The following is a 14765-nucleotide window of genomic DNA, read 5'->3' as shown; positions in this document are numbered from 1 at the left end:
CACAATCTACGCCACTGTCGTAATAATCATTTCAGAATGTTTTTTTGATTCTTCGTTACTTTTCACGTACATATCAATTCTTTGCCTCAATGCGATAGAGTAAGTAGTTTTCAAGTTATTTGAGTTTAAAGGTAATGGATTCAATAAGATTATGTATTTTAAACACTAAATTTTAAACATTAAATATAGTGAATGTTGTTTAAAATACGTAATCTTATTGAATCCATTATCTTTAAACGCAAATAACTTAAAAACTACTTACTCTATCGCATTGAGACAAAGGATGATATAAAGTAACGAAGAATCAAAAAAACATGCTGAAATGATTATTATGACAGTGGCGTATATTGTGAGGGGGAAAAACGGGAAAAATGAAGTATATATCCCTACAGCACGCCTCGGGTAATAGCAGAAAACTATCTTCTAAGACTAGTTAAAGTATCTTAACATGTGTAAACTGTTTGTTTGTATAAAAAATATTAAAAGTTGTTGAAGCAATGGGCTAAAATCATTTTAAAATATTTGAACTAAAACACCCTGTATCTCGATAAAGGGATTTTATTTATGTGTTTTACGTTAAATCTTCGTATTTTGTGCTAAGTTTTCTCCAGTTACTATATGGACAATTCTTAATGAAACACCCTGTATACTGTTACGACAGTTCCGTAATATTGATCCTACATTGAAAAAGTCCCTTCACGTAAAAAAATAAGTATTAAGTTGGACAACATTCGAGATGTCAGAAATGTCCAGGGACGTCTAAAACGTCAGAAAATGTATACAGTGCATTCATAAAGTGTGGAAACGGTTCATGACTTAATTATTTTCAGAGTTAAAGGAGTTAAAGCTCTGACAAGACGATTTTTATTTTTCAATTATTATTTTTTGACGTATATCCCATAATAGTGACGTCATCGATTTGGGCGTGATGACGTCATCAATGATTTTTTTTTAAATGGGAATAGGGGTCTTGTGGTAGCTCATTTGAAAGGTGATTCAATTCTCTATTCAGTAATATAAACATTAACCTTTAAGGCCATGTCTTTACACGGCAAATTACGTGTAGTAAAACTCACACTGGTATGGATATGCAAACATTACTAGAATGTCATTCTACTTGAAAATGTCATCATTAACTTAAAAAGATTGCTTTTGAATGTTCTTGGATAACTGCTATTTGTATAATTGCAAATTATTAATTCAGTTAATAAATGTGATAATTTTTTCACCAACTACGTATTCAGTGATTGTAATAATTTATAAGTTAAACAAAAACTAATACTCAATCGAGAAAAGAGGAAAAGTGTTAAAGTGATTTTTTAATAATATATTGTTACTATGGAACGCTTAAACATCTTTAACAACAAAATACTTGGATCACAGAATATTATTATCCTGATGTATTCTCTGCTTGGATCTTCCACAAATAATACACAATAAATAAATTTCTATTAATTTCACGTCTTAAATCAATTATTTATCAAATACACTATAAATCAATATTATTTAATCAACAACTCAAATTTTCTTTTTTTTTTAGCTAATGCCTCGACAACTAATGAATTTTGAACAGTTAGGTACCTAGTGTCATGTGTAGTGTGTGTGTTGAGTAAGTGTTTTGTTACTTTGCAAAGTCGACGTCATTGTCTTTGCAAAGAGACGCTAATTGTATCCGAACGTCTGCGGTCCCTCCGGTGAGTACCGATCCCACAAGGACAGAAACTATATTCATTTATTAATTTATAATAAATGAAAAATTCCTGACCCTGGTGAGATTCAAACCCACAACCTTTCGGATTTTTTCGATCCAAAGGCAGGCGCTCTTACCACTGAGCCACGGAGGGGGTAACAACTCAAAATATTCCCGATGCCATGTCAAATATTTAAAACTGTCACTGATTGTCACTGACAATATGCTGACAATATTCTATTCGACTGAGTGCGTTGTAAGACAAACATAGATTTGGAAAATTACCACGGACATTGAGTTCATTTTTTTCGAATCCTGAAAAAACCAATAAATATTTTTGAAAAATTTAAACGCAGAATGAAAGACTAAATTATTACCGAGGGCCGAAAGTCCCTTAGAATAAATAAAAAGTTTATTTTCAATGAGATATTTGAAATTAAAAATCACACTAAATTTTCTTTTAGTTTTTCACCCTTGTAACTGTAACTTATTAAAAAAAACATTATAGAAGTTCTCAGGGACTTTCGGCCCTCGCTAATAACGTAATCTTTCATTCTGCGTTTAAATTTTTCAAAAATACTTATTAGTTTTCTCAGGATTCGAAAAAAAATGAATCCCCATTTGAATAGCATTGCAGCCGAAAATACGTACCCATCCTCTTAACTAACCGCGCATCAAGTTATAACATAAGTACACGCATGGCGTACTTTATACGCCACAAGGGAATACACTTAAAAACAGCGGTGGGGTTGATTTTTTTTTTTGAAAAAATACACTTAGTTATTTGTAATAAACTTTATTCGGCATCAGCGAATGCTTTGAGTTCCTTCTCAGTAAGTCAATTGGAATTTCTAATTTAAATCAGATCCCTTCAAAAATAAAATTACTAATAATTTTTTTTTTGAAATGTGATTTTTTACATAAGAAAAGGTATTGTTTATAAATAAAAATATATTTTGTGTCATAATGACTAAAAAACAATTGAAAGCTGTACTTATATTACTACAATGGTGGCGTATTTTGTACACCACCGGAAACAACAAATAATAAACTGGTAATTACGAGCTTTTCAGAACGCCGATTATAACAAAACTAACACCAATTGTAAAGCACATTCCAGTGATAGGTTAGAGAGATAAACAATGTCAAAAATTAAATTTTTAAATATATTTGCAGTCGAATTTTTATATTGGGCGTACAAAATACGCCAGCGCGTATAGTTAAAGGTTTACATCATTATTTATACAGGGTGGCCAAAAAAATAATTTTTGAATTAAATTAATTGCCGCAAAAAAAAAAAAGAATATATAATATGTAATTTATTTAACTCAAAATACATTTTACTGCTGTCAGAAAAGAGAAAAAAAATGTTAATTTGACAAATTAATGCTTTTGCTTTTGGCTTAAATTAAATGTTCAAACTGCCAAAAGGCAGGTGTGTGGCTGTTTGACATTTAATTTAAGCGAAAAGCAATGTATTTTGAGTTAAATAAATTATGTACATATATTCTTCTTTTTGAGTCAACTGCCAACGTTGGCCTAAGATGGTTGATTAAGTTTCTTGATTAGAGTTTCACCATGTTCCCGGAGGTTATATCTATTAACATCGGCGTTTAGCCTTTTGATTAATACAACAACATAATGTAGATTGAATTATAATTACAACCATTGTTTGGTTCTGGGGCTATTTAGCAAGTATTTGAATTCACTGATGATGGACTGAGAGGTCCGAAAACGTTCTGAATTTGACATATTTTATTCAGTCCATTGGGATTTTTTAAAATTTTAGTAAATATACCTATTACATATAAGTGGTTTTTACTTCATGTTAGAGTTTGTTGAATGATGTTTCTCTACGTTGAAATTAATCAAGAGTTTTCTGAAAATAAAATGTCGGAGGACAGACTGACGGCGCTTGCCATGTTGTCTATCGAAAAAGTTTTTTTTTGATTGAACAAAGTTTTGATTAGTAGAAAAAAAGTTATTTTGAAATAAAACTGAATAGTTCTTCACATATCTTTTCATTTTTCATTTTACCTGTATAATAATACTAATTCTACCTGTCATTTTTAAAATATAATTATTATGGTTCTTATTATGTTATATTGGCTACAAACTAATATATCTATGAGTGTAATTATTCCCAAAAAACTTACCTATCTTCCGCTTAGATGTCTTTTCCGGAGCTTGCTCAATATAATTAGAAACTGAAGATAATCTTCTACGTTTTATAGACTCTGACGTAGTAGCCGAATCTTCTTCATCTACAATAACAGCATCATTCTGAATAGTGGCAACATTTAGACTTTTAAGAACATCATAATTGATTTTTGTGGATACTTTTTTTTCTTGTAGAATCTTTTCTATGGCTTCCCCCGCTGAATTTGCTGGCCCTACAGTCTTTTTTCTGGTAGTTCGTTTTCTCTTTTTTTCGGGCTTTCCCTCTTCCCGTTCCTTTTGCATTTTTTCTGCTTTTATTTTTTGTTCTTCTAAGTAAGTAGCATTCCGTCTATACCACATTGTTTTCTTATTATGTACTTCATTGTCAGTCATTATATACGTGTCTAGTTCGTCGTCATCTAAATCGTCAAAATTCATATCTAATTGTAATTGTTCTGGAGGTTGGTAAGCATTTGATGTATCCTCTAAAGAATTTGGTAACCCTGTAACAAAAAAAGAAGACGTTAAAAAGCCCAACCATACCGAGATTTAATAAAAATAAAATAATCACAAATAGTAATGTCAGTCTAGTTGAAGAAAAAGAATATTATAAACATTTACCTATACTAGAGATATCTGGACCTAATCCCTTCTCTGGTTCAGGTGTATCTGTAACATGATGTATTATGTTCTTTATAGTACCCAATGTTGACTCGTTAATAAACTTATCTGTTTCTAGTTCTTCATCTACTTTGGGCCTGGACTTTTTTGGGAGCAACAAACTTTTCCGTTTATTTTCCAACTGTAACTCTATTTCCTTTTGCAGATCAGTAAAGTGTTCTACGTCCTCCTCTGATAACTTCAATAGGCGCTCTTTATCTTTTCTTCTAGCTGTTTTAAACGAAGGTGGATCTTGTTCTTCTTCTAGATCAACGGTCATAAATTCTTCCAACGTTAATGCACTACTTGGTGTTTCTCGAAACTCCATCAATCTTTTTCTAAGTGTAGATTCATGTACCTTTACTATTTTAACTATATCACCAGGAGATCTGTTAAATTCGTGAAGTCTACTTGCCATTAACAAGGCTGCTCCACACAAACCTGAAGGTCGCCTACCGGAATGGATTGAATCTCTTTTCATTCTTTGGACTAACCTTAGGGCTGTATTGGCTACTTGTTGGGTTTTTGTTCCAAATTGCATCTTTGATGCAAATCTGCAATCATATTAAATATATAATTTAAAACGTAGATACTTTTATTTTATAATTACATTAATAAATACTTAATGGGGATAAATGTAGAAAATTACCAGGAAAACATGGCTCGAGAGTGTAAACAAGATTTAAAAAAGTAAAAGATGGTTTTGCTTGTTTTCGATTCAGAGGGATGCACAATCGCTGGACAGCTGTTTCCACCATTGCAGGCTTCAACAGCGCTAGCGTGCACACCTCTAAATCGAAAAACAGCTCGACCATCAATTTAAGGGGAATTTCAAAGATTATTGAAATTCTCATTGGGACGCGATCCAGCGACATCTCTTAAACAAATTAAAAAGTCTCAGATGCAGAATTTACCATAATAAAATTAAAATGGTAAATAGTTATTTAAATCTGAAATTTTTCTTGTTGAAAGTTCTTTCTGGTACATCCTTAATCTGCGACTTTTACAATTTATAAGACCGCAGACGACGTATATAGAAAACAAAAAGGACTCCACTATATGCAAACACATTCCGTTTTCATTCGTCTGGAAAAGGACAGAAAGAAACTTCCTAGTACAAAAATCTGAGTAAAGATAGAAAAGTAAAAGATGGTTTTGCTTGTTTTCGATTCAGAGGGATACACAATCGCTGGACAGCTGTTTCCACCATTGCAGGCTTTCTCAACAGCGTTAGCGTGCACATTTAAAAACATTAAAAATTAAAGACTGGAAAAACACAGCACTGGAACAACGAACCTAAACAAAGCAATGGAGGAGCTATGAATACAATAATGTTTTCACTCTATTCTGAAAAAATGTAAAAACGTTGAATTATCCACGTCCGTCTGTCCGTCCGTAAACACAACTCCGTGATTATATGAGGTAGAGTGGTAGAGCATGAGGTGTCGAATGAAAGCTTATAACCCAAGGATGGTACTAAAGGTGAGAAATTTCACCTAGGTTTTCCGGCTTTAGAAATGCAACCGGAAGTACTGTTTTAAAGTCGCCGGAATAATACAAGCGATATATTATTCGACGCGCCTTAGCAAGACGAGAACAAATACAATTTATAGTTCCGGTTTCATGACCTCCTCCGTTATTAATTCAGATAAAATGACAAATGAGGTGTTGAATGAAAGCTTATAATTCAAGGATGGTATTAAAGATGAGAAATTTGACCTCGGACTTCCGGATCTAGAGTTGCAACCCGAAGTACTGTTTTAAAGTCACTGAAATAGTATTTATAAGCAATATATTATTCGGCATGTGTTAGCAAGATGAGAGTAAATGTATACTTTTGGTTTTTATATCATTTCGAGCTTGAATCTCTAGTTCCGGTTTTGAAGTAATTTCCGTTTAAACAGTTATGACCGAAAGTATAGTAAAAATGACCGAATATTAGTGACTCGCGAATTATCAATTGACACTAAGTTACATGAAGAGTTTAAATATCAACTTCCGGTGCTACTTCTGTCACTTTGGGTGAAAACTTAAGACTTCCGAAGTACATTTACTTGTTTGTAAATGTAATAGGTAAAATAGACAAGGACTTGTACTCTATTCTACTTTACCTCTACTCGGGCATGTGCGGATCTGCTCAAGTGGACCAATTATCTTCCATGCTGCTCGTGAGAATTGAATGAGTGAGCATCTTAAAAAAAACTAATATCAACGGATTAAATGCCTACACAGAGTTTAAAATCATCTCCTTGAGTACTTAACTGAAAGGATTAGATGGCATTCCTTCCTTCCCCTGTCAATCAATAAAATTGGCTCCAACAAATCCTTAGCTGAAGCCACCATTAAGACGACGAGAGGTGGTTGTCCACAGTGGGAGTATTATGTATACTGCTCTGAGCTATACTGATGAATGATCAATTACCAAACTGTTCAGGGAAGGTTTCTACTGCCTTGGATGTGGAAATGATTTAGTATTTGTTTTTTTTTTTTTTTTTTTTTTTCCTGGAAGCCGTCTGTTGTGAACCGGTTGTACTGCAGCCACTTGGCTTATTGTACATCTTCCATTCGTTTATGAAACCCATTCCAGAATTCTGGAACCCTGTACCAGCTTGTACAGGTCTAGTGGGTGGGTGCCATATAAATTTGGAGTCATTTCGATGTCTCCGAAAAGTGTTTGCCGCCTCCGATCCAATGCCTCACAGTCATGCAAAATATGGTTGACTGTTTCAGGTTCTCTGTTACAGAGTCTGCAGCTCAAGTCTCCATGAAACAGCCCCATTGTATGCAGGTGACCCTTAACTGGCGCATGTCCAGTGAGGAAACCTGTTATGACTCTGAGCTGATTCCTGCTTGTTTTCAGCAGTAACTCAGCTCTACTAGCACATGTCCGTCCGATATACATCTTGCCATGTGTGTGACCGGGTACACTCTCCCAGTGTGAGTTGTGTTGGCTTCGAATCCAGGCTTTTTTCGTTCACGGACGGTGCTTTTTGGCACTCCCACGGCCGGCTCTGGACCCAGGTATTTTGTAGCTGATGCTCTCTTGGCAAGTGCATCAGCTCTTTCATTGCCGTATATGCCCCGATGACCTGGAACCCATACCAGTATAACACTGTTATGTTGTGCCAGTCTATCAAGTTCTTGTCGACATTCCCACACCAGCCTAGAGTTCACCTTAGGGCTTATAAGAGCCCCAATGGCTGCTTGGCTATCTGTGCATATGTTAACCCGCTGCAGTTCGAATGCCCTCAGGTTGTTTTCTCTTGCACACTGCAAGATTGCAAAAATCTCTGCCTGAAATACGGAGGTACATTCTCCCAGTGGAATAGAAATGTTGAAATTTCCACCACTACAGAATATTCCTGCGCCCGAACCGTCTGCAGTTTTAGACCCGTCCGTATACCAGGTGCAACCCCGCAGTCTGGGTCGAGAGTTTCCTCTGTCCCATTCGTCTCGTGGGCAAATGTCCACTTGAAAAGGTACTTCAGGCATATATCTTGATGTCATATGGTCAGAAATCATCATCCATTCGGCATCATTAGTTTCATTCGTTATTTTACTATGTCCTGATTTAACTGGTACGTTGCTCAGGTTTTCTCGCAGTCTATAATAGCCCATTCTCGCCTCACCTCTTATTGTTATATGTAAAGGAGGGAGATCCAGTAGTGCCTCCATAGCTGCCGTAGGTGTGCCCCTCATAGCCCCCGTGATCCCGAGACAAGCAAGTCTTTGCACCTTGCTTAATTTGATGATGGCACTTTTTTGCTGCACTTTTGGCCACCATACCACTGATGCATATGTAATTGTGGGTTTTACCACCGTGTTATAAGTCCAATATACCATGTCTGGTCTCAAACCCCACATTTTTCCACGAGTACGTCTGGCTACCATTAACGTAGATACCGCCCTCTTCGTTATTCTTTCTATCTGCTGATTCCAAGTAAGTCTTGAGTCTAATATTATCCCGAGATACTTTACTTTACTCACCAGATTTAAATGTACACCATTTAGACTTAGAGGACCCAATTCCTCTGAATTCCTTCTTTTAGTAAATTTCATGATTTTGGACTTTAGAGGACTGATGTTAAGCCCTACATTTGAAGTCCATTCTGTAACTACGGTCAGAGCCTGTTGCATTCGATCTCTGACTGTACCATTAAATTTTCCGTGGGCTAAGATGACTAGGTCATCCGCATAGCCCAGGACGTGATGCCTATCGTTGTCGAGTCTAGCGATCAGGCCATCCATGACCAGATTCCACAATAGAGGAGATAAAACTCCCCCCTGTGGGCAGCCTCTGGCTACCTGAGCTGACACTGTATCCCCTAGCAACGTAGCATATATCACACGGCTTCTCAGCATGCAGTCTATCCATCTACAGCTTGTTTCGTCTATTCCTTTTAGACGGATCGCCCTTGTGATCGCTTCGTAGGAGGTGTTGTCAAATGCTCCCTCAATATCGAGAAATGCACCCAACGTCACCTCTTGGTTTTCTAGAACGTACTCCACTCTCTGTACAAGATGGTGCAGTGCCGTTTCTGTGGAGACTCCCGCTCGATATGCATATTGTCCCTGATGTATCGGACTTTCAACCAATACACCGTCCCTGATATGCCTATCGAGCAGTTTTTCTAAGGTCTTTAGTACGAATGACATCAGACTTAATGGCCGCAGAGATTTGGCCCTTTCCTGTCCGATTTTGCCAGGTTTGGGTATAAAAGCCACCCTTATCAGCCTCCATGCTTTTGGTATGTACCCCAGCCCTAAACTAGCCTGCAGTATCTTACACAATTTTTTGAAAAGAAGGTCGTTTCCCTTCTGTAGAAGTATTGGATAAATCCCGTCCGGACCCGGTGATTTATATGGCTCGAATGAGTTTATTGCCCATTTGATTTTGTCCTGGTTTATAACTTCTTTTGCCACATGCCAGTTTTCCCTAGAACCATAATTCATGATATCCAGTCCGGTTTGCCATGTGTCTAGTGGTATCAGTTTTGTCTCAGACTCAGGAAAGTGCACCCTGAAAAGCTCTTTCAGGGTGTCTTCACCATTCTGAGTGTATTCACCTGACTCTTTTTGGAGCGAGGGAATACTTATCTGAGGGTCCTTTGAGAGAACTTTATGGAGCCTTGCCATTTCTGAAGTCCCTTCTATCTCTTCACAATGCCTTCTCCACGATTCTCTTTTTGCCCTTCTCAGTTCCTTATTGTAGTCAGTCAGAGCTTTGCGATAATCGCCCCACTCGCCTGACCTTTTGGCGAAATTAAATTTTCGTCTAACCTCTGTCCTTTGATTTGCAAGATTATGATTCCACCAGGGAACTTTCCTGTTGGAATTCCTCACTATCTCCGGACAGTTGTCTTCGCACGCTGACGTGACAATCTCTTGAAATTGTTCGGCAGCCATGTCTAGGTCCAATTTATGCCTTATCTTCCCGTTAATCCTGCCTAAGCTATATTCTATGTCTGCTTGATATGCTTCCCAGTTTGTTTTACGAGGATTACGATAAGTTTCCTTGATAAGCTCATTGCCTGTCATTTCAAAACAAATGTGTCGATGGTCTGAAAAGGACACCTCATCTGAGACATGCCAGTTTTTCACAGTTCTAGCCACGTTAGTCGTGGCAACTGTTATGTCAATCACCTCCTTCCGTCGTGAAGTCACGAAGGTTGGTTTGTTTCCTACGTTTAATATGTCTAAATTATGTTGCATTATAAACTGTAGTACTGACTCACCTCTTGCATTGGTGTTTGTACTGCCCCAAGGCAGATGGTGCGCATTCGCATCACAGCCAATGATCAATTGCAATCCATTTTTCCTGCAATCTCTCACTAGCTGCTCCAATTCCCTTGATGGTGGTTGTTCGGGATCATCATATGGGAGGTATGCTGATCCGAAAACTATCTGCTTCACCCCTCCTCCATCCATGATCTTCATCTTTACCGTGGTTAAATCCCTGGAACAGTGATTTAACAACGGCAGTGTTTTGATGTTTCGTTTGACTATTATGCAAGTTCTCGGGACATCGGCAGATCGGCTATATATAAGCTCTCCACCAATACCCGATAGACCTCTTATTTTTCCCTTGTAAACCCAGGGTTCTTGTATCAAGGCTACATCAAACCTTCTCATGGCGACAGTAAGTTCTGCCGAAGCTGACTTACTGTGCTGGAGATTCGCTTGCAGGATTCTGATTGGAGCCATCAATGCCTCTGATGGTTTTGAAGGATATCTTTTCAAGTCTGTAATACGCCTTGAAATTAGCAGCCTTTAATGTTTTATAGGAGAGCTCGTCGATCGTGTATACGAGGATTTGCATGTCCTCTCCGACCTTCCGATTTTTCAACAACCAGTCTTCCGTCTTAAGGTCTTCATTTTGCCTCTCTAAACGGGTTCTGACTGTTGATTCTTCAGCCTCTTTCTCGGGGATGCGGGTGAGGACCATAGGGCGTTTGGGCATGTGGCTGGGATCGACCACATTTAAGTTGACTCCTTCCCACAGGCCCTCCATAGTCCTTACCACCTCAGTAGTCCATTTTTTGGTAGATAGATAGATAGATAGATAGACATTTATTGTTTTTAAAAACTACAGTTTTATAACAATGAGTTTAGTAAGTACAGAATATAACTAACAACTAGTCTAGAACATAAATAACTATTAACAAATTTAAACAAAAGTTAAGCGCTATCACTAACTGAAATGGAGAACTTGGTTTTTTTAATAAACACCAATGAAGGAGAAACTGAAGTACAGAATATAACTAACAACTAGTCTAGAACATAAGTAACTATTAACAAATTTAAACAAAAGTTAATCGCTAAAACTAACTGAAATGGAGACTTGTTTTCTTAAATAAACACCAATGAAGGAGAAACTGAAGCTTATTCATTTAAAACAAAAGATCTAAGTTTTATGATATTCCAAATATATATTGAAATTGCTTTCAGGGATATTATAGTTACATTATTAAGACAACCAATAAGGTCGGTGCAATTATTAAGGGGGGCCATATTAACCGGTTTCATTGAACTGTAAATGGGACATTCAAACAGTAAATGTTCAAGAGTTTCCAACTTGTTTGTGTTACAAATAGTACAGATTTCAGATGGTCGTATATGATATGTTATACCATTATAGGTAAATTTTAACACATGGCGATTAGATGTTCGAAGTTGCGCCATGGCACGAATGTATTTTATGGGAATTTGAAATTCCAGATATTTCTGTACTGAGGTATCTACGGATAAATGTTTGTAAATAGTTGAGAATGTTGACATGGAGACTGCTTGAATGTCTTCTTGATGAAGCATATCCATATACTTTTTTAACATGCTTTTCTTGTTTTTTAATAGCCAATCAGAGATGTTTTCATCCCAAGAAAATTCATAATCTAATATTTGAAAATATTGCTTAAACTGTGAAACCCAGTTGTATCTGTTCGTATTTATTGAATTATTTGCTGAAGAAATTTGAAGCTGACGCAGAAAACAAATAAGAGGAAGTCTTAAATCATGCATTTGCGATAGCTTGATAAGCCAATTTAAAGTTAGCTTGAAAATAGTAAAAGAAATTTTTACTCTTCCTGTCTCCAACCTAACAGCATAATCAGGTGTATTGATACTGAGATGTAAAAGTTTTTTAAAGAAAGTTATTTGTATTCTTTCTAACTGGTCAGCATATCTCATTCCCCAAACGGGCACACAGTTCATAACAAGGCTTTGAACTAGCGAATCGAAAAGTTGCACACGAGATGTCCAAGAATTCATTTTGGTTTTAGCCATTAAACCTATCACGTTACCAATTGCGTGTTTTGCTCTTTCCACTGTTGTATCGGCCATTGCTTTAAAAAGTGATGTTGTGGTTAGGGTGACTCCAAGATATACAAATTTGTTAACAACTTCTATTTTTTCATTCTTATATAGGAACTTAACGCCTTTATTGCCAATTTGACCGCTTCGGGCAAATGGAAGAATTTTGGTTTTGCCAACATTTACAGTTAGCTGGTTTTTGTCACTGTATTTTTCTAGATAACTTAAATTTTTACCGAGTTCAACTTCCGAGTCACAAAGAATGACCAAATCATCAGCATACAATAGCATTATTATTTGATTTTGGCTATCAATGGAGATACCTTGTGATCCTTGACTAATAAAAAACTGTTCTATATCCGCAATAAATAAACTAAATAATAGTGGACTCAAAGGTTCACCCTGTAAGACTCCTGTTGAAATATCAAATGGTCTTGTGTAGCCGTTTGGAGTTTTGATGTACATCCTAGCATTATCATAAATGTTTTTCAAAATGGCTATTATTTTAGAACTCACCCCAAGGCCAAATAGCTTTTGCCACAGCAAATGATGGATAATGGAGTCAAAAGCCCGCTTATAATCTACAAAGGCAGCGTACACTTTGCGTTTTTTCAGTCGTAGTTGCAGTTGTACAGCAGAAGTGAGGGTGAATACATTATCAATGCAACCCCTTGATCCCCTGAAACCCGACTGACATTCGGGAAGAACATTATTTACTTCAACCCAATCTCTGAGTCTGTTTAACAAAATATTAGTAAATATTTTTTCAACACAATTAAGTAAGGCAATACCTCTATAGTTTGCTGGATCATCTCTGTTGCCCTTTTTAAATATCATAGTAAAAATGACTTCACTCCAGTTATGCGGCGTAATGGTTGTTTCCAGTATTCTATTAAACATGCCCGTTAAATACAGTATCCAATTATTTGGAAGATTTTTAAAGAATTCATAAGAAATATGGTCAGTTCCAGGTGCTTTACGATTGGGACAGTTATTTAGGACTCTATATATTTCGTCACTGGTTATAATAGCGTCAAAAATGGGATGTCTTGCATCAAAAAAACGGGCATTATGATATAGTTTTGGGGGATATATATTCGAATAAAATTGCTCCCATACGTCTACATCGATAAAAGAAGTATTGTGATTTTTCCGAAATTTCCTAATCACTGACCAGAATGTTTTGGAGTCCCTGCTGTTTGCAAGTTGAGAATACAGGTTATGAAAATATATATGTTTTTTCTTTTTAATTATTTGTCTATAGGCTTTTTTTGATGTCAAAAAATTTGTTTTATAGGGGTCGCGGAAGTTATTTGATTTAGCTGTTTTGAGGCTTTGTTTCATGTTGTTTTTAGCTGAGGTACATTCATGATCAAACCATGGAGGACTTTGCCTGATACACGACGGGAAAGATTTTTCTTTACAAAGTTGTAATTGCGAAGCAGTTTCTTTAATTGCTGACATTAGATTATTGTATAGTTCCTGTGCATCAATATTTATAGAAAGAGACGTTTTATTCGAATGTTGCATAGAAATTTTATAGAAAAAGGCAAGGTCAGTATTCCATTGATATATAGTTTTTTTTTGTATAGGAAGTGCTTTTTTGAAACGACTTTCTCGAAAAAAGTCGGAAACGCAAGTTACCAGTATACCAAAGTGGTCAGAAGGGCTGTTATGGTTCATTACACATAAATCTTGGATAATAGGTATTGCACTGTTCTGGATAAATGCTAAGTCAATTACACTATTTCCAGCTTTGCTAATGTGAGTAAATTGTGCCGGTGTATCAGACTCAGTCCTCCCATTAAGTAGACAGAAAGAGTTGGTGTTCATGAAGTCAATAATATGGCGCCCCTTAGTATTTAAAACCATGTCATTGCTTAGACGATACTCCGATAGATTTGTGCCCTCCAGCATCTCTGGCGGAACTTCTCCAATATCTGATATTCTACTGTTAAAGTCACCGCCAATTAGAAGCGGAACATCGAAATGGTTTTCTAGAATTTCCGACAGAGATACTTGAAAAAGTTCTAGAATATACACAATATCTAAGGACGGTTTAAAATATACTGTGCAAATAATAATAGACTCTTCCGAAGGAGAAACCAGTCTGCAAAATAGCCACCACGGTGTTTTTTCTAAAATTACACAGTTGTATACATTTTTATAAAATATGTAGATACCACCGCTTGCTCTGCCCACGGATTTCTCTTTCGAAGCAGGACTACTTATAACATTATAGGATGACAAAACAATTGACAAATTATTACACTCATTAAGTAGCCATGTTTCAGTAAGACATAAAACCGAAAAATCATTGTAATCTCTAACAAATTCATCCAGATTGGCAAATCCTTGACAGTTCCAAAATACTATTTTGAATGATTGCTATTCAGGTACAGATGAGTTTGCCCCACATAAAGCAGGCTTTGAAGTCTTGAGTCCC

General features: G+C 36.4%; 1 protein-coding gene across 1 annotated transcript in view; it reads right to left on the bottom strand.

Moving 5' to 3' along the window:
* LOC114327509 (transcription factor IIIB 90 kDa subunit) overlaps window positions 1-14765 on the bottom strand; it is a 36865-nt gene that overhangs the window by 12607 nt on the left and 9493 nt on the right. Inside the window, exons 2-3 of the mRNA XM_028276152.2 lie at window positions 4472-5064; window positions 3847-4353 (exon numbers count right to left, since the gene is read on the bottom strand). Coding sequence (XP_028131953.1) covers window positions 3847-4353; window positions 4472-5064 — 1100 coding nt within the window. The remainder of the gene's footprint in view (window positions 1-3846; window positions 4354-4471; window positions 5065-14765) is intronic.

Source organism: Diabrotica virgifera, chromosome 2 (assembly GCF_917563875.1).
Source record: "Diabrotica virgifera virgifera chromosome 2, PGI_DIABVI_V3a".
Taxonomy (NCBI): domain Eukaryota; kingdom Metazoa; phylum Arthropoda; class Insecta; order Coleoptera; family Chrysomelidae; genus Diabrotica; species Diabrotica virgifera.
Note: the sequence above shows the minus strand (reverse complement) of the source record. Positions and strands in the feature narration are given on the sequence as shown.